We start from the raw sequence: 21,372 nt of genomic DNA, 5'->3' as shown, positions 1-21,372 counted from the left end.
TTTTAACTTGTGTAGACTAGGAAAGGATGATTGATATCTTGGCATCTCACTATTAAGTGCAAACATCAGCTGCTTCAGGAATTGGCGTCCAGCCCCAATGTTCTCCCCTGCCGTTTTCTGAAGCCCTGCCCTAGATTCAGAGTCAGAATATAAAAGAAAACACACTTGATGGATAACCTCCATTCTCCCCCATTCTACAGTTATTCCTATGTTTTACTTGATTAGGTGTTTGTAGACATTTTTACAGTTATTAATAGTCCTCACCCCCCATTCTCGCTTGCAATCTCACCGCTCAAACATGTTTTGGTCAACTGGCTGATGTCACTTGCCTTGATATAAGTGATATGTTAGTTAAAACAAGCCATGGGTGTGAAAATGTCCATTTAAAACAAACTGTCCCCCCCCAAAAGATAGATATTTTGCTTTAAATGTCATTCCTTCTACTTACCAAAAGAAAAAATATTTAAAATTTTCTAGAAAAGCTATTTTTCTCCTTCTTGATCTGATTATCATAATTCAATCCATAGAGGAGGAACCAGGTGGGAATATATTAACATTTCAATTTGGTTCAAAATAACTTAATACATTTCCTTCATATGTCATGGTTGCTGCCCTCTATATTCAACCCCTTTATAAAGTAGCTCAATCTTTCAATGAAATTCTATCTAAATTGTAATTATTCCTATTTAATCTTCAGAAAAGACATCCAGTGAACATATTCTTGCTTTACTGTGCATTGGGAAAAGCCCTTGCAGCACTAGAAAGTTCTGTTGGATTCACACACCAACATTTGCCATAGAGATGGCTGAACATGTGACCATAAGAACAAGCCTAAAAATATATTATGTGCTGGGTGGTAGTGGTGTGCACCTTTAATCCCAGAACTTGGAAGGCAGAGGCAGGTGGATCTAAGTTCGAGGCCACCCTGGACTATAGAGTGAGTTCCAGGACAGCCAAGACTACATAGGGAAGCCCTGTCTTGAAAAAACAAAAAAAAATTATATATATATATATATATATATATACATACATATGTATATATACACACATATATATGATACAAATAACAAATAATATATTATATATTTTATATATGTGTGTATTGTTGGTAAATCCATATTCCTGCTGTACTTGAGCCATGGATTAAACATATAAATAACTCGTCAGTTTTTCCAGATGTGTTTTAAGACCAACAAATCATTCTGCATTTAAGGATAACAGTGCCACATAAATGCAATGACCAGTTGGTGAAGAGTTTGATGAGGTGTGTTAACCTCATTCATTGCAACCTCCTTTCCCACAGTAATTCAAGCTGTACCAAAGATTTTTCTGTTCTCTGAAACAGGTCCATGGATTTGTCTCTTTAAAAAAAATCTGTAAGAGGCCACCCCCTGATAACCTTTGACCTGAGCTGCTTCGTTCCCTGCAAGAATGAACTGTGAATTCCCAGCTCTAGACATATGATGCAATTGTAGTGTAGGGTAAAGAGTTTGCCTAACATGAAATCTGGGGCTCAACCTCCAGCACTGGGAAGAGGGGGAAAAAAAACAAACCTCTAGATGTGACATCCCCTTCCCATCCATAGGAAAGGGTTTCTCTGTGCTTTCTGGAACAGGCAAGATGGGGTTACCTTACTAGCTAATCTGACTTAGTTCTGTAATTTTCCCTATAAGAAAAATGGTCTTTCTTCTTCTAAAGGAACTGATCCCAGCATGCTGTGCAAGTATCGTGCAGTCACAATGACATAGCAGGACCATAGCTTTGGGTCCTGAATGATATTTTATTAACAGAAAGGAAACTCGGAGCTATAAAAACAGAGACAAGGAATCCAATATTCTTTGATGGGTATGAGATTCAAAGTACAAAGTTGCTCTGAGCATGTGCTCTTGTACATGAGGAGCAGCTCAAGGAGATCAATACAAGATAAACTGAAAGTCAAAGGTTCTGAGCCAGAGGAAGCCAAAGGGAGCCGACCACGTGGAGCCAAAACTAAAATTACAAAGAGACTTAAGTACACAAACAACTCAAATTCGAAATGATGAATTGTCCAGGAGTAAATTGCATAAAATTTTTATTTATCAGCAGTGTACTCTTCTACACTTCAAAATAGAGCAAAATATCTTCTGGGAGATAAACTATTCATAACAAAATACATGGCAAACAATTTTTTATTATAAGTGGAGAATCTCTCTGCTATATAAACTCTATATTATACACAACCCCTTCTTGGTGTGCCTTATGTATGTTCATGTGCATAAATAAGCTTAAGACATACACATGTAGATACATATGACATATATACACACATAGTTATGGAAAATTTACAGTAGTCAACTTTACAATCATTTTAGTAGCTGCACTCATTGGTGTTCATAGAAAAACTAAAAATGATGATATGGTTCTCTTCCCCCACATCTCAAATGTTGCTTCAATTACTTTTCTATGATAATTTGAAAGAAATAGTATTTTCTTCCCATACAACAAACCAACTTTTTAAAATAATAACTCAATAAAATATTTTACTTTTCATCTTTAGAAAAGATATACAATTTAATTCCTGTTTATGTTTTTGGTTCTACAAACATATAACTCAACTTTCCATCAGGTGAGTGGAATGATTTGGTACTGCAGTTATGGGGAATTATGCTACAAACCTGAGCCAAATGTTCATTCCAATGCCTTTTAAAAAGTGGAAAACGTGAACAAGGCATCTTGCTGAAGGATACATACCAGTCTGAAGATATCTCCTCCTAATAAATATGTTATAAACAACTCAACAGTTGAAATAAAACGCTTTGCAAGAAATCAAGTTAACTAGCCCTTGCCCATTCTCAAGCAGCCTGGAAGAGAATCAGTATCTGAGACTCTATCTCATATAGACAAGAAGCCAAAAGGCTTCTGGAAACAAATTTGGAATCATACATGAAAGGGCTGCACACACCCTCAGGGGCCGTTTTACTCTGACACCCGGTTCTGGACAGACCCCTGTGTACACCAGGGGCAGGCGTTCCATTAAAACATCTCCTTTAGTGTACAGATCTACTTAGCAGCATTTTCTCCAGTTTATTCCTTCATTGCTTTGAAACTGACATCAGACCATGAATGCTCACAAGGCGATGCCCACCTCGTCCCCAAGGCAGAGTGCTCCTGGACTACGAACTCTTTTTGAAGAGACTTTTTGGTCTTTACCAGCATTGCTGCACATTACTGAGAGTGTTCTCACAAACCGTAGACAAGTATCTTAAAATCCCTGTCCTTCCTCTGCATATTTACAAGAAGGCATAAGCAAAATACATGGTTTAAGGCATTTTTTTAAGCATTCACGAGAGGAGGAAAGACATAAAAGCATTTGGAATGTTCTGTCATTTCACAGAGAAAAAAAAAAGCCATGATTTCGGGAGAGACTTGCAGCGATTTCTGGTCTTAAAGAGATGCTACAGGTTTTTTTTGGTTTTTGGTTTTTGGTTTTTTTAAACCTCCTATTCAAAAGGTTCAAGATAAAAAACAAAGGGGGAAAGGTTTTTTTCCTAAATAAACCCCACCAAACAACGGCACTCTTGGCAGAGATAAAATTGGATGAACTCCAGTTCAGACAGACTTCAAGAGAGAATGCTCTGGTTTACCGAATTCAGAGGGGGAGCATTAAAGTCACTTTCTAAAAACCTGCTCCCTCACTTTCACTTACTAAGGAAGAATTATTTACTCATTGTAGACAAAACCATACTAAAGCTAAACAAATTTAAAATACAAATTTTTGGTAGCAAACAGCAGGAAAGTCTAAATCAAAATATACTCTAGCTTTTACATAATTTTATATATTTATAAAATTATCAAAATAGTCTTTTATAAAGTTCACAATACATATATAATGTAACACTGTACATGTAAATGCAGTAACAAATGCATTACTGAAATACATTAAAAATAACCTTTTAAAATACCAAATTCAACATTAAAACTGTCTTATACAAGTATGGACATCTCCATAAAGATCATTGCAGTGCATTTATAGTAGTCATCAGCCAGTGCTCTGGCCTCAAGTCTCTCAATGGTGCTATGTTTAACACTCTCTAAGGTAAGAAGATAGAGACATCCTCCGGGCAAGCAGCTGGTCCCCTCCACATTGCAGGTCCAGATGTCTAAGAATGGAACCGCCTTCATTGGAGTGGCAAGGCCTTAGTAATGAACATATTCAGACTGAAGGGACTGTGTAGGGAGAGACATAAGCTGAGGTTAAATTCCATCACACGGCAAGCTGCTAAAACGTCATACAGCCTCCTCTTCAACACAAGGCAGTTCAGGTCTATTATGTAAAAGACACATGAAATGAACTAAGACAGCAAAGCAGAGGCGATAGAACGCTTTTACTAAGAAAGCAAGATATTTGGTTAGGTAAAGTGATTGTTAGAAATGTTTCTATTTCAAAAGATTTAATAAAGTTTCATTGTGATTACAATCAAGTAATAATTGAACACTAAGGTGTAACATCAATTTGATTCTTGAGCCTTAGTATAGTAATATTGACTCTTACTCAAAAGTATAAATAATAGTTATAACTGAGAGTTGTTAGAACAAGCTTTAGATTTTATTTTCACTGAATACACATAAGTGGCATGAAAATGCTTATCAGACAGAATCAGCAGTCACTTAGATACAGTCCTTAAGAATCCATGAGCTTAATAAACACCTCACAACCCCTTTCCAATAAGGGAACACCAAGTACACAACTAGCTTTGGAATCTGATCTGAGGACCCAAAGGCACAGAGAGCACAAGGATGCTGTAGCAACTTCACAGAAGGTTAGTGTTAGTGAGCAATGCAGATCCTTCCATGTCGACTTGAACACTGACATAAGAAGAGCATGAGGGGCATGGGTCAGCATGCCAGGACAGCAGACGCAAACCAGGAAAAGAATAAGAGCAGCACAAGTTTGCAGAGCTGTTTTTGAGCAGCACATAGTGGTTACAGAGGATACAGAAGATTCTGAGCACTCACAACCTTTGTGTGGTGCCTCTCACCGAGAGCCTAGAGCAACGAAGACCATGAGGTTCTCTACGAGATGCATTCTGTTATCACAACATTTTTCAAACTGATCTGCAGGATTTTGTTAACGTGATGCATTTTATTAATAGCTTTTGCTGATTCCAAGACTGGTCCAGATTGGTGACGATATAGCTATTAGTAACGCATGTGTGCACAAGCACGCGCGCACACACGCACACACACACTTTACACTCCAAAGAATTTGTGAAATTGTTCATCTTCAAACATTTTTAACCTAAGTTAGGAGTTATGATCCAAACAAAAGGCAAAACCGACTGATGTAACACATGAAATAAAGGTGGAAATAGTTAGAGAGCAATGTGCAGGACATAAAATTAACATTGCATACCACCAGCAAAGGACAGGAGAAAGAGGAAGAGGGGCAGTTCTCTGGGCTAAAAGAGGCCCACTGTCAAGAACTCTAAGAAAAAGGAAAAAGGTTTTCGCAGGTTATCTTTCTTGTTTTGGATGTAGCTTATAGCAAAGCTTAAAAAAGAGGAGGGAGATGATAAGAGTTAAGCATCATAATATAAATAGTGATCCCACGAGGGAATGTCCTGTGGAGTGTCCTAATGTTATCAAAGCCACGTGCGTTCGGCTCCCAGGACAGCAGTTGCTGTATCAGCATTCACTGCCCTGGCTGCCTACTAAAACCCAGTGTCTCCCGAAGTCTGGAAACAAGGCAGAGGCACAGCCAGGGAAGTGTCTCCCTGGTAGCAAGGACCCCACACCTGCACAACACAAACCCTCTTTTTTCTCCCATTAGAAAAGTTGCAAATGCTCTCACTGACAGAAACTAGAAACTCCTTCAACAGCTTACAAATTTACGACACAGTTGTGTTTGCAAGCACCTCTTAGAGCCTTGGGGTTTCGTCAATTTCCAATCTCTGCAGAATACAGCAAGCAGTTGTCAGGGTGACTGAAACTCCCTTCCGACATCAGTGGATGCCGTGAACCTAGGTGTGTGTTTACAGTTTTAATTTCCTAACACTCTGATCTGGAAGACAGAAATAGTTTAGAATACCTCAGGTTTCTGTTACTCACATGAAGTACGTATTCTCTGGTCTCCTGACTAAAGCTTTTGCTTTTGCATTGCGAAGCCCACAAACCCTGGGATTCGATCCAGCTTTAAACACAGTTCGCCACAGTCCCTCCTGCTTCGTGTCTCCTGCACCCAGCTTGCTCTCTTACGTGGCTGAAATGGTTCTGCAGATCTTTGCAAACAAATCTGGCCAAAGCAGGACCTTTTGTCCTGCCAACTCACTCGTTTGACAATTGTAGACAGACTATGCAGTGTGGGATGAAAATGCAATACCACGGTTCTCAGAACAAATCATACCCCCACGGTTTCTTTCTTCATAGGGTACAAAGAAAGTTCCAGAACAACCAGGACTACACAGAGAGACCCTGTCTCAAAAGCAGATCTACACTTTGAGTATTCTGACTAAATAATACATCCATTCTGCTTGGACAGCATTTTTTGATGTCCCCATGTGTTAATGCCAGTGTCTCTGAAATAAATAAAAATCATGATAAAGATAACGGAGGTGGCCATGAGACCTGAAGTGTAAAAATTGTTCTATGCTTACAAGTGTTTACATAACTGACATATTTTAATCTGGAGTTCATTTGGTCAGTGAGTTAGTTCCACAGGGCTCTCAGACTAGATCAAGTCTATTACGAACACATTACATAGTTCCAGTATGGATACCATAAAACAATGCAGCAATATTCGACCTGGGAAACAAGGGTGAAATTAATTGCTTGACATTTTCAGCCTCAAAGCATCTACGTCAGAATACGAGTTTCCATCCGAAAGCCTCATTCCCCAAAGACAGGGAAGGTTTGACATACACACAGTATTCGGTAAAGAGATCAAGACCACTTGTTCTGTTCTGGAAACTCACTGCTAATCTGTTTTGGCAGATGTACTATTAACTTTAAAGTTTTAGCTTTTCTGCGGGTTTTTCTTTCTTAAGCAGCCAGCTACATAGTCACGGTGGAAAAAATGTCTCATAATTACAGGTATATTTAGAGTACAGACAGTAAATACAACTGTAAGTTGGCTGTCAAAAGCAATAAATAAGAAAAGATGACAGGAGATTAACATCTCGACAGGAGATGGGTAAGGAGGTATCTGCTGTTCCAATGATTTCTACGAAAGCTCTTGGGGTTAGTCCCCTGGGAAGTCAGAGTGCTCTCTGTAACTCTGTGTGGCCCTATTGCTACGCTGAATTTCTATTGCTATTTGTCTCCCCCTCCCCTGAGGCACTTAAGAAAGAAAAATGTGGTCTGTTTGTTATCCCCAGTGTGAATTCCAGCAAAAGAGGCAAAAATGAACCAAAGAAAAATAGTGTAACATTTTAGGTAATTAAGCAAACTACACATTTGGTAATATGGGGTTTTACTTATACTCTTGCATACAAAGTATTGAACAAGTGAACACTGGGGGAATTTTAATCTACAACTCCCTTTATATTCCTCCCTTATATCCTTTTCATGCCTCTATAATCACTTGAGCCTTTTTCTTATTGCTTAAGAATTAACACACACAATGTGCACACTGATACATATTTCCACAAATGTGGTTTCTCAACACTTTGAAGAGCTCATTCCCAGCGACATAAGGCAAACTTTTCCAGAATGGCAGATTAAAACACTGGAGAAGACTTCGTGGTCACCACTTTAACACGAAAAGCCTAAAGGGCTGTGATAAAATTGACTTTGAAAAGGTTATATACATTTTCCACATATCCTTTATGTATTTCAAGAGCCCCAAGATGTAACAAGACAATTCTGGTTAATTAAAACATGATGTAAAATATTCTTTTACCTTCCTACATGGCTTTTAATAGAGTCTTTTTTCTGGAGGAATTTAATATAGGCTTTTCAACAATCACAAAGAGTTCAATTGTTAGATGACAGATTGTTGACACCCTGCTTGACTCAGTCAACCATGACATGAGTGTTTTCCGTTCATTCCAACACCAAAATTATATTGATGCAAGCTCGTTTTAAATTTATTTTCTATTTTAGTAAAGTTACATTCCTTCAGAAAAAAATTAGACAACTTCAAGATTACTGTATATTAACATTAAAACTGAAACTTAGTTTTCTTTTGGCTAGTGTTTCTCACATGAGCAAGGCTAATGGGGCTAAGTAGCCTTCTAGGCCCATTTGCCTAACATGAGCACAGATATAGTATCCAACTTTTAGTTCAGTACTACTGATTAGACACTTTCCATACTGTGGAACTTCGGAAAGAAAGATAGATACACCGAGCAGCTCACAAGCCAGCAGAGGAGAGAAAATCTTGGATATGTAACTGTATGAATGACAGGTGTGTGAACTGCTATATTAATATTGAGAAGCAAAAAGGCTTTCTACCTGGATGGGTCACAGTTGTGTCATCAAAAGAACTTGTTTCAGCAGGAAATGTAAATCCAGTCACAGACAGGAAAAAACACAGAGGGAATGTCATGTGCTCCGTTTCAGGCTCAAACAGGGCATGGATACCAAGGATGCCAAAACATCAAGCATAGCTGCTGAAAAGGACAGAGACTACAAGGCACAGGGGTGATGGGAGGAGCCTTGAATAACAAGCCAAGAGGTCAAGACCTGTCCCTGTGGACAGAGCAGAACCCCTGAATGATACCAAATGAATACAACTCTGTCTTAGGAACTAATATGGACAATGCTCTATGAGAAATTAAAGGCAAGAAATGATTGCGACCGGGAGAAAGTACAGAGGGGGTTTTTAATGGTTCATAAAAACCAACCCTCAGAGCAGAGGTAAGAATGAAAGACACTCTGAACAGTAGGCGCTTCACGGGTTGGACTGATGGGACCGGAGGCAGACACGACAGAGTCAAAGACTTACTAAGTAATGTGCTGTCTGCAAGGATGCACATCCCACATGAATGCCTTCTGTATCTGAGAGGGGGCTGCAATAGAAACAGGCCGTATATAAAGAAAATTAAAAAAAAAAGAGTCAGGGAATGGGGAATGAGAGAGAATTTCAACATTCTTGAAAGAAATGACCTACTCAATATAAAAAAAAAATCAAGAAAATACATAATAAACCTACAACAAATACGTAAACATATCCCAAAGCTAGATATGAGATATCCAAAAGTTAGATGCCATGTTTTCTACCTGGTATGTCTGTCTCACCTCAGTTTTACCAGTCAGTCCTACATCCAGGATCTAGGTGTAGGGATGTGGGATGCAAGGATCCAGGCCCACAGGCACGAGATAAGCAATTCTCTAAACAAGACAAAAGTGATGTGGTCCAAATGAGCAAATTAGGATGACTTCAGAGAAGGCCATGATTGCTATGGTTGAGTGGGGCTAAGGAAAGCTGCACCAGAGAGTGTGGAAGGCAGAGGGAAGGAGGAAGGCTGAGAAGGTTGTGAATACAGCACATAAGAAACGGTAGGAGGAGGAGCAGGGGTGTCCAAGGAGGTGAGGAAATGCCTGGCAGAATGGGAAGACTAAGGCTCACAAGAAGAGGCGATGATGTTTAAACGTTGACTGGATAAAATGGGAAGCTACAGACTTGAGGTAAAGATGGACCAGCAAGCTCTGCTCCAAATGTACCCCTCCGTGAACAAATTAAGTATTTGCAAAATATAGGGAAGAAAGCACAGCCACCGCAGGGCGCAAAGCAAGGTTGGCATCATTGTGACCTGAAGACAAGCCAACCCTCAGTGGTAGGCCACTGACTACAGCGCTGGAGACAAGCAGAGATGGCCAGCTGCTCTGCTCTCAAGGACACGTGGGCCAAAGCCCCCAGGCAGGAAGCCAAGGCTGGCTAGGGGTTAGGGGACTGGGAGAAGCCAGGGTCACAGGCTAGGGATGATTCAGAGCTACATCCATGCCTGAGAAGAAAGCCTGGGCCCAGCTCACCAAGACAGGAGCCTGGGTCATTCGGACCATTTCTAGACTGAAAGTCCCCCCAAATCAGCAGAATTCACAAGAAAGGATACATGGTCAAGACGGTAGATATGTTAGTCACCCTGATATGACCACTGAATACAAAAGCATCACATTGTATGCCATAAATAGTCATAATTAGTATACAACTTAAAAATGAAGCTGGGCATTGGTGGCACACGACTTTAATCCCAGCACTTGGGAGGCAGAGGCAGGAGTTGGAGGCCAGTCTGGTCTACACAGCGAGTGCCAGGATAGGCTCCAACGCTACACAAAGAAACCCTGTCTTGAAAAAACAAAAAAAATGAAACGAAAATTAAAAAAAAAAAAGGGTGGGGGACTCATTAGATGAAGAAGTAAAGCAGACAAATCCTTAAAAAACCTTCCCATCTGGGGCTGTGGAGATGCTCAGCGGCAATGTGCTTGTCACACAAACATCAGATCTGAATTCAGATCCCCAGAAGCTGAGCACAGAGGTACACACCTGTAACCCAATGGCTGGGGAGGCAGAGACGGGAAGATCTCTGAAACTGACAGTCATGCAGATCAGGGAGGGTCTCAGTAAGAGGCCCTGTTTCAAAAGGCAGAGGATGACAAAGACACCAACATCAACCTCTGGTCCACACGTGAGCTGGCACACACAGCCTGGAATTCAGCACGAACCTGCCAACTACAATGCTCCAACATAGAAGGAAGGTGACCCAGAGAGAACTGACAAAGCCACATCTAAGACAAAGTCTCCTAAGCAAAAATACAAAGTATCAGGGAGAGCTTTGAGCATCTGAGACCCTTAAGGAACAGATCACAGAGGAAGAAACCACACAACTCCAACAGGCAGCTCCCAATACAAACGGGTGGCTGTAACCACAAAGATAAGAAAGACAAGGTCATTGAAACTGTTGCATCCTACTCCATAAATAGGCATACAGTCAAGAGCACATACTGTAAAGGCAATTAATTAGTACCTGGCAAGCAAGGAGGAGTTCAATCACAGTATTAGTTAGAGCTCAGGATTAAAAATATAAAATAGAAGGTCAGAAATATTGAGGATCCATTGACAGGCTTCAGCAGGAAAACCCTGAACTCACTGTCCTCCTGTTAGGGACTTTCAGCTAGTAGCCACACAGGGAGGTTTCACCTGTTTCTCTCTAAAGTTTAGGGAGGAAGTGAAGGAGAGGCAGAAAAGTAGCGTCTAAAAAATGAGTAGCCGAGGATTTCCCATAACAGAGAAAAGCTGTCAGAACACAAGAAGACCTAGCAGCAATGACAGTCATGAGTCTACGCCCAGATGTGTTATGGAAACTAGTAAGTTTCAAGGCAAAAGAACAAAATCTTCTTACAATACACTCAATCCTACAAGCCTCTGACACAGTCTTAAATTGGAAAGTAGGTATTTTAAGTGGGGGTGGCAGTGGGAACACAGTGACAGGACAAGGAAGGGAGGCTGAAGACGAATTGCACCAGGGGATGCCTGGATAGGACTATCGGTCCTGCAGAACGCAGTAAGACTCTCTGTCTGACTTTGCTTCAGGGGAATAACCTTGAGCCCTGTAGTGAGGACATGCACATTACATAGAACATTTTTAATTGGTTAAACGTTACATCCATATGAAAAGTACTTTCTTTTGTTTATGGCTCCTAAAATAGGAATAAAATAAAAATAAATGCAACATTAAAATCATACTCACTTCTATTGACCTAGAAGCATTGTTGTTACATAAGAAAAAAGATACAGCCTGGTCTGGTGGCTCAGACCCTTAATCCCAGCTACTCTAGAGGAATCACAAGTTTCAGTTAGGGCTGCCCTGGCTATTGAGCAAGCTCAGACCAGCCTAGGCAACTTACACCTGCTCCCAAAAATATAAAGCAAAAAAGTGCTGAAGACATAACTCAGTGACAGAGCACTTGCCTAGCATGCGACAGCCCCAGAACAATCCTCGGTACTACTGAGCAAGCTCAGACCAGCCTAGGCAACTTACACCTGCTCCCAAAAACATAAAGCAAAAAAGTGCTGAAGACATAACTCAGTGACAGAGCACTTGCCTAGCATGCGACAGCCCCAGAACAATCCTCGGTACTACTGAGCAAGCTCAGACCAGCCTAGGCAACTTACACCTGCTCCCAAAAACATAAAGCAAAAAAGTGCTGAAGACAAGCACATGAGTGTTCTGGATCAAAGTTTGTTTTTAATATTCTGTGAGACTGCAGCAGTTCACACAAGTTGTTCCCAGCCCTGCCCAGCAACAGCTCCTCCAATGATGTGCTACCAACTGGTCCCTCTGGTCTCTAATACCAAACACCAGATGTAAATTTTGTCTTGTTCCTACTTCTTCAACCTCAAAGAGGCCCATAGTCTACTAAGTTATGTGTAGAACCCATTGGGATGCTTTTCTGTTCCCAATACCACATTGTTGTACCTTATTTCTATTTTACCTGTATCTCTTCATTTTTATTAACTTTGGTAACACCGATATTAACATGTCCATTAAGACTATGCTTCTGAAGTACATGCCATTGTATCAAACTAAGATTTGGGTTAACATTTTATCCAACACACTTAAACAACATATATTATATAGTCAGATTTGATTCATTTAATGAATAAAATTTTACAAAATATTAAAAAAAAAGTGCTGAAGATATAACTCAGTGACAGAGCACTTGCCTAGCATGTGACAGCCCCAGAACAATCCTCGGTACCACAAGGAAGGAGAGAGAAGGAGAGAGGAGAGAGAGAAATGAGTAAGTAAATTTAAGTTTAATAATAAAAGCAATTAAGAAGATATAAACCACCTCAATGCCATACCTCTTTTTAAAATCAACTTTGCCACTTACTGCAAATTTCATATCTGAAAGGTGCTTTCAAGTGGAGAGACAAAAATAGCTGGCAGGCTTTATCTAGAAAGTTAATGTAAACCATTGTTTAGCTTTGGAGACTTAAATTACAGCTTGGTACATCTGCAAATACTACATAAAAAGCTGTTGCAAATCTAAAGACATCACCTGCACCTTGCTGACCTCGAAACAATGGGATATTTTCCCAGGTCCCTTAGGAGGGGAACAAAATAGCAGCAGTGTTGAGCAAAAGCCAAAGATATGGCTTCTTGGGTTCATGTTCTTACTATTACTAGTGCCTTGGTTATCTCGACACTGAAAGAAAATGCAGCAATCCAAAGCAAGGTCGGAACAAAGATGAGGGGTGAAAAATAATCACAGCAACTTAAAGACAATAGAAGCCTAGAAATCTAGAATAATCTTCACTATTGAACATAATAGCATTCAATTAAACAAATGGGATTCAAAATATTTAATGACTTTCACCTTTGGTTTGTCATTTATCATTTTAGTAAACTAAACTATTCACAATGACTCAATGACTAAATATCACATTTAAAGTGTGGATGGTGTCATTAGCTTCAAAACATAGGATGGGCATCAAGCTGAAATCAGGAAAACCCAATACTGAAAGGCAGGAGTAATTTACTGGGAGTAATCATTGAATCGATCAGTAAATAACTCATCATTGTCATCACTAATGTTACAAATTAACAATGAAGTGTGATTTCATGTATTTACCAATCACTCAGCAGACTTTTATCAAGCTAGTTATGTATGAGGCTGGAACTCAGTATTTTATCTTATTCTAAGCCCTACTTTAAGCACCAACTATCTCTAGAACATACCTATGGTCTGCCTCGTGGTAGACCACGGAAGAACTTACGATGTACTAGCTGCTCAGTTTGTTCATCTAGAGTGTCCACAACCACAATCAAAGCAAAGCCCAACCCAGCTCTACATAAGAATGGGCCGGCCATGGGAGCCGGGCGGTGGTGGCGCACGCCTTTAATCCCAGCACTCGGGAGGCAGAGGCAGGCGGATCTCTGTGAGTTTGAGGCCAGGCTGGACCGACAGCCTCGAAAACAATACAGAGAAACCCTGTCTCGAAAAACCAAAAAATAAAAAAATAAAAAAGAATGGGCCATGGGAACAGAGAGCTACATTCTAGTCCACGCCAATGCGGTAGGTCAACCCCAAGACGAGACAAGCATGGTGGAACACACCTGCCATTCTGCCGCTTGGAGGCTAACGCAGAAAAACCGACAGTTTGAGGTTAGGCTGGGCTGCCTAGTAAGACCTTGTGTCAGAACTGGGGGGCTGTGGATGAGGAGAGAGAGGAAGAGGAAGATGAGGAGAAGGAAATGGAGAAGTGGAGGCAGCCGTGGCAGTAGCTAACGAAAAGTTAGAAGTGTATGTTTCCTTTCAGCTCTCCCCCCAACTTTAAACCTAGTAGGTTTTTCAACTTTTCACTACTTTGTGTGTCTGAGCGACACGTTAAAAAAAAAAAAACCCTGAAATTCAAGAACCTCATGAAATGGACACATAAAGGAAGCTTAACATTAGAATAATTTGATACATATGGACAATAAACACTGATGTTCATGTGTAGAATACCAACGATTCATGTCAACAAGAACAAAGTACTAGACAGTCACTGACAGATGCACAAGCTAAAAAGGAGAGCACTTGAGTGAGTTCAGTTTGTTGAGAAGAGGAGGCAGAAGATAACAGACATCTTTAAAGAAGAAGAATTGGTGAAGGCAGCAGAGGGCTTCGAGAAATATCTTCCTGAAGCCAAGAGTGAGAGCAAATACAATTCAGGAAGAAGGCAAAAGACCACAGCGTTTGGGGACAATACAGGGTAAATGAAGAACATAAATCCAACAGAGACTAAGCGAATCTATCAAAAACATTTGCCAATTCTAAAATATGAGTTAAAAGCAAAAGACTGAGTTAAGATCATAAAAGATGTCAACACAACAAAGGGGATGAGAAAACAACAGAGCCAAGAATACTGGGAACATTCTAGAAACAATGAGCACCAGCCCTGATAGACCCACAGCTTTCCCCAGGGCAGTATTCCCGAGACACGCGACACAGTTAAGATTTGAGTGAACAACAAAGATGCTCAATGCAGGCTTCACTTTTGGAAAAGTCACCAAAAAGCTTTTAGTAGGTGATGCCCAAGGAAACTTCTGGAAGATCTTATTGCAGGAAAGGGTCCCATCAAACTTAGGAGCTGGGTAGCTACTGCTTCAGCCTCTTGTTCTAAAAGGCTATCCCCACAAAGCAGCAGAACAATGTCTTGAAATCTTGTAACTGAACATGTACATTCTTTAAAATAACAGCGCACAGCATTTTGCTTCATGGTTGAATACCATTTTTTAAAAGTGCCTATTTAGGACTGGAGAGATAGCTCAGCAGTTCAGAGCACTAACTGCTCTTCTAGAAGACCTAGGTTCAAAACCCAGCACCCACATAAAACTCATCACAGTAACTCCAAGATTTGACACTCTCACACAGACGTAGTTGCAGCCAAACCACTAAGGCATATAAAATAAAAGTAAATAAATATTTTTTAAAAAAATGCCTATTTAAGGGCCCTAATTTTTTTGATGTGATTAAGTTTTCATTTACAAAACTAGATATATGGGTAGGAGAGATGGCTCACCACATAAAGCACTTTCCACACAAGCTTGAATTCGAGCCCTGGAACCCACATAAAGGAGGAAAGAGAGACCTAAGTTTATAGAGTTGTCCTCTGGCCTCCACACACAAATGCTATGGCACACACGTGACCACACACACATACCATGCATACACAGGTGCTAAGCACAGCAGAGAGGGCTCTGACAGATCTCCTTGCTTCTGGAATTCCACCAAGAGCTCCCTTCCACACAGATGCAGAAAGTATCTCCAGCAAATCACATCTTTCCACAGGCATAGCCAACGACACTCTGAAAAAAAAACTTGAACAGCTCTGGGTAAAAACCAAATTGACAAATGGAACTGCACGAAATTCAAAAGCTTTGAGCTGAAAAAGAAACAGAACCTGCAGAAAGAGGGGAAATCTTTGCAGCTATACATCTGACAGGGGCTTCATACCAATAAATATGCAAAACAGAAAGAAAAACCAGAAAACCGTAAAGTTATCCAGTCAGAAAACTGGACACCTGACGTTTCTCAAGAGAAACACAAATGACGAGACATGCATGAAATGTCTAACATCCTTAGTCATCAAGCAAATGACAATCAAAACTACACATGTCGCCTCAGTCAGAATGGCTGTCATTAAGAAAACAAAAGGCAACAAGAGTTGACCAGGTTAGAAGGGACACCCTTATCCACTGATGGAGAGTGTGCTGGCTGCTTTTATGTCTGTCTGACACCAACTAAAGCCATTTTGGAAGAGGGAACTGCGATTGAGAAAGTACCTGTGGTGCACTTTCTTGATGGATGATGGATGTGGGAGAGTCCTACTCACTATGCGTGGTGGCACCCTTGGGCTGGTGGCCCTGGGTGCTATAAGAAAAGCAGGCTGAGCAAGCCACAAGGAGCAAGTCAGTAAGCAGCACCCCTCCGTGGCCTCTGCTTCAGCCCCTGCCCCCAGGTTCCTGCACAGTTTTGAGTTCCTGCTGGTAGACTGTGATGTGGAAGTCTACACTGAGACAAACCCTCCACTCCCCAGGCTGCTTCTGGTCCTGTTATCACAGCGGCAGGAAGCAAACTAGCACAACGGGAGTGGTACTACTGTAGTCACTGTGGCTACCGGTAGAGCCGCCACATGACCCACTAACCCACTCCTAGGGCTCTAGTCAGTACGGCGCAGATATGCTTGCACGCCATGTTTTACTGCAACCTTATCCGCTAGATGCCCACCAAGCTGTGGGCAGATAAAGATAATGTAGTATATATGATGAAGTTTTATCATGCAGATAAAGATAATGTAGTATATATGATGAAGTTTTATCATGCATATACACTTTAGACATAAAGCAGGAAAACATGCCATTTTCAGAGATCATGTTGAGCTGGATTCATAAAGACGAACGAAGGCCACATTTTGTCTCATATGTAGAATCTAGGTTTTACTATGTGCATACCAACATACATGTATGTATACATATGTGACATGAAAGTGGAGTCTGGGAATTACTGAGGAGAAGGAGGAACCAAGAGAAGGTAAAGCGCGCAAAGGGAAAACCGTGCTTTCTCTCTTACGCCTCACATATGCGCACACAGGCACACGTGCAGGCACACCCACGTACACTTACATGAACACCTGCGCTCGCGCGCGGGCACCCACATGCACACCATGAAAACAGGAACTACTTGAAAGGAGGAAGGAAAACGGGGGGGTCACAAAGAGGAGTGGCAAGAGTGTGAAGATGAGCACCGGACAACAGTAGGCACACACAAAACGTCACAAAAAAAACCACTACTCTGTACACTAAAAAGTTAACCATTTACCTGGACGTGGTGGCACACGCCATTAATCCCGACACTCAGGAGGCAGAGACAGGTGAGTTCCCTGGTCTACATAAGGAGTTCCAGGCCACCCAGGGATACACAGTGAGACCCCATCTCAAGCGAAAAAATAACAATATTTTTAAAACATTAATTGCACAACAAAAATATCAAACCCATCAGTCCTTCTTCCTTGAAAGCCCTCACATTTCCTACTCTACTCCTACTTCCTAGTTTGGCGTCAGCTTAACCCGCAGCCTGGTCTTCAGCCATGCAGGCCGCGGGCTGTCCTGAGAATACTCAGGGCTCCTCTTATTAGCGGTAACAGCTGACAGCACCAAGCAATACTGATAAGCAATTGTGCAATACTTCATAGGATTTTTCTCAACCAAACACTGTACCATTTTACTACAATGGACATCATGTTAGCTTCCACACTCTGTTAGTCACCAGTCACTTTCAGAGCCACAACCAAATAGTTATATGAAATCTACCAAGAAAATTCCATACCTTAAACAGTTCTGAAAGATTGTGCAAGCTTCACACAAACAAGAAAATTTGATTTGCCTCTGATCATTATAATTACATTACTTCCCGAGGTATAGAGAAGATAAAAATACCTCCATTAAAAAAGTGCCAGAAGCCGGGCGGTGGTGGCGCACGCCTTTAATCCCAGCACTCGGGAGGCAGAGGCAGGCAGATCTCTGTGAGTTCGAGGCCAGGCTGGACCGATAGCCTCCAAAACAATACAGAGAAACCCTGTCTCGTAAAAACCAAAAAAAAAAAAAAAAAAAGTGCCAGAAACAGAACTTGAACCCAGGTAAACTTAATTTCAGAACCTAAGAACTCAGATGTAACTCTGTTCTTACTTTTCCCCATTGTATAGACCAGTCATTCCCCGCCTTCCTGCCTTCACTAGGATCCCTCACAGGTTCCTATTCGTCCCCAAAACACACTGATTAAAATGTTAGCCTTTCTTCATCGTTTCCTGCCCTATTGTTAAAAAAAAAATCTATCATTTACATCTCTATCTTTTTAACCCCCTAAAACAGTACATACACAGCATAAAGTCTTCAAATACTATGTTTGGAGATTTAAACTGTCCTGTGTTCAAATTATAATCTGTTTGCAGGACAATCTTGAGCAAAAATTTAATCTCTCTGCTCCTTGAGATTTTTATACATAAAACAGAAGTGATCATTCTTACCATACTCATTCATTAAAATATCCATCCATCCATCCTTTTATCCAACCAACATATACCTGCCAAGTGCCTACTCTATAACAGGATCCAGGCATGTAACCATGGAAATAAAGGTACCATCTCTGCTCCCACTGTACTTAGAGCCTACACGACAAATCCACAGTCCTGAGAAATGCTACGACAAAGACCAAAATGGGATACAGAACAGCTTATAGAGGGAAACATCATGCCGGAACTCAGACTTGGGGGTCAGGTAAGGACAGGGTGATGAGTAGCAGTTGGGTGAAAAGTGTCATTAAAAATATAACATAGCAAATCTTCAAGACAGATACCACAAGCAATTTCAACTTAATAAAACACTTCCACCCCACCCACACCCCTGTCACATGCCCCTCCTTTCTCCAGCACCTGAAAACTTCTCCAGCAGGAAGCAAACTGGTTTCTGCAGTAAGGAGGTCACCAAACATGAAATCTTGTGCTTTTGCACAGTAAAGACAAGACTAACCCTAAGAGGTCAAGACAAGAAAACTAAGATCTCTCTTCTCAGCACTCTGTGACAACCACAAGGGTTCCTTAACATTTATTCCTGTTTTCCAAGCTAACGCGTTTAATGACAGAACAAGGAAATCATTTTTACATTTTTCTGGGGGCTGAGCTGCAGCAAAAAGTGAGAGAGCAATTGCAGCTTTCAAAAGCGATGCTAATTGTAGCTTTTAAAATATTAGACTCCCTCTAAACACCCATCCCCCCACCCCCCAAGAGTTTCTGGGTCTTTCTTAAAGGTACAGGGAGGATATTTCCACACAGACTCCATTGCCTTACCTAAGAAGTTTGAAGCGGGCTGTGTGTGTGGCGGGGTGGGATGCACATGCCATGGTGCGCGTATGGAGGTCAGGGGACACACTCGGGGGTAGTCCTCATCTTCCACCTTGTTTTGTCATATGTCACTGGGATGTGGAGGCCAGGCTAGCTATCCCGCAAGCTCTCTCCGAGAAAGTCTCCTGTCTGCCTCCCATCTCCGCACAGGAGCACTGGGGTTACAGGTGTGCACTGCAGTCCAGCTGCACACGGGTTCCAGGGATTTGAACTCCCGCCCTTGTGTTTGCACGCTTCCGTTGAGTGAGTCAGTCCTACTTGTTCTTGAGTCCCTGCATTGCTTTAACTTGAGCAGCGCTGACTGGCAAAAAGCCAGTGTCACAGAAAGGCTTTGTGCTCCACGAAGGAGGGCAGTCCCAGAGCCCCAGCTTACTTCCACATGATCGGGGACCTCCCTGTTCATTTGGAGGTCCTACCAGGCAGTGTTTAAGGGCTGAACTTAAGCCTCCGCATTACAGGGGGTTACAGAAGGCTTCAGAGGCAAAGACAAAAGAAGGGAGGTCTGCACAGGGGATCTGCTTCCTTCTTCCTTCCTCTCAGGGTGACAGAGAGGAAAGGGTAGCCACATTGGCAATCGTCATAAATGCCTTTCTTTACAGTGCTGCAACAGAAGAGGAGGCGGGGGGGGGGGGGGAGTAGCTACGCCATTGCCCACATTTTATAATTAATTACGGGGAAATCACCCTATTCCAGCCAAGAAGAGGGATGTGGAGGAGGAGGAGGAGGAGGAGGAAATGAAAAAGAAGCAACTAAGCGTGGAATGAGGCCAAAGTTCGCTTATGTAAACACCATGGGAGGCATCTGTGTCGTGTAAAGAAGCCCACCCCTCCCCCCAGATTCCAATTAGCAAAGGAGAATGGGTAGCCTACTTCTCCTTCCTAAACAGGGATCCCAGAAGATAAGAGCTTGTTAATTTACCGATGCTTCTGGCACCAAACTTTAAGTGTGGCTAGCACAAGCCTTTAGCAGTGTAATCTATGAGCTGTTTGTATAATTATTTATATAACACTTTTCCTGGAAATCTAAAGATTCACACGCAGTCAGTTCCAAAAGAGGCTGATCCACAAAACAATGTACGAAAATATTGGCTGAGTTCAATTCATTCTGTGAAGTACAGGATGTATCAACACTTGTGAAAGGTTAAATACTCTGTCTTTTCACATCTAACTCACATCCTGCAACCCCTACCTCCACTCCACCCCCACCCTGGCTCATGGATCCCTATATTTATGACACGCATCTCCTCAATGTATGTAAAGGGATTAGAATCAGATCAGAATCAGGCCAAAGAGTGGGCAGATAGCTAATTGGAACCCTGCCTGATCTATAACAGAATCTAAAGTAACTACGGACGCCCTCTTCTGGCCACTGCAGGCACTACATGTACATGGTGCCCATACACACTTACATACACAAGAGAAATGCCTGTACACATAAAATAAACGTAAGGGTTAACATTCTTAAATAACAGTGAAATTTTTCATAGAAATAAAAATCAGACATGGAAATTTATAGATGTTATAATTTCTCTTATAGAAACAGTTGTGTATGGAATGTTAAAAAAAATTTTGGTTTTGAAAGGAAGCTCGTAGTAGCGATGAATCCAGAGAGCTTACACTTGAAAACACACACACAGAACACACACACACACACACAAACACACACACACACACAAACACATGCACGCACGCACAGCATCACTGAATTCTTATTTTAGGGGACATCCTCATATACCCTGAGGAAACTAGGTCCCAACATGAACTGACCACGGATGTGTTTTGCTGAGTGGGTCACAAGAATCACTTTTCTTCCTTTCTTCATCGACCCTGTGAAAAGCAGTCTCGCCCTGATGACTGACTGAGCAAACGGCCAGAGAGCAGGGGCATGACGGAATGCAGACGGAGCCTTCCCAGGAAACCAGGCTTGCTCCTGCCCCAAGTGCAACCAACGGCCACCATCGCGCCTTCTTCATATGCTCGATATAGTTCTATTTGCTCTTCACATCCTAT

The 21,372-nt window shown here is 41.5% G+C and overlaps 1 protein-coding gene across 1 annotated transcript in view; it reads right to left on the bottom strand.

Annotated features, from left to right (window-relative positions):
- Positions 1–2,054: 2,054 nt before the first annotated feature.
- The window catches only part of Cdc14a (cell division cycle 14A), a 156,570-nt gene continuing 137,252 nt past the window's right edge, over positions 2,055–21,372 (bottom strand). The window contains exon 16 of the mRNA XM_005077105.4: positions 2,055–4,206. Coding sequence (XP_005077162.1) covers positions 4,177–4,206 — 30 coding nt within the window. The 3' untranslated portion in view covers positions 2,055–4,176. The remainder of the gene's footprint in view (positions 4,207–21,372) is intronic.

Source organism: Mesocricetus auratus, unplaced genomic scaffold (assembly GCF_017639785.1).
Source record: "Mesocricetus auratus isolate SY011 unplaced genomic scaffold, BCM_Maur_2.0 Super-Scaffold_100009, whole genome shotgun sequence".
Classification (NCBI taxonomy): domain Eukaryota; kingdom Metazoa; phylum Chordata; class Mammalia; order Rodentia; family Cricetidae; genus Mesocricetus; species Mesocricetus auratus.
Note: the sequence above shows the minus strand (reverse complement) of the source record. Positions and strands in the feature narration are given on the sequence as shown.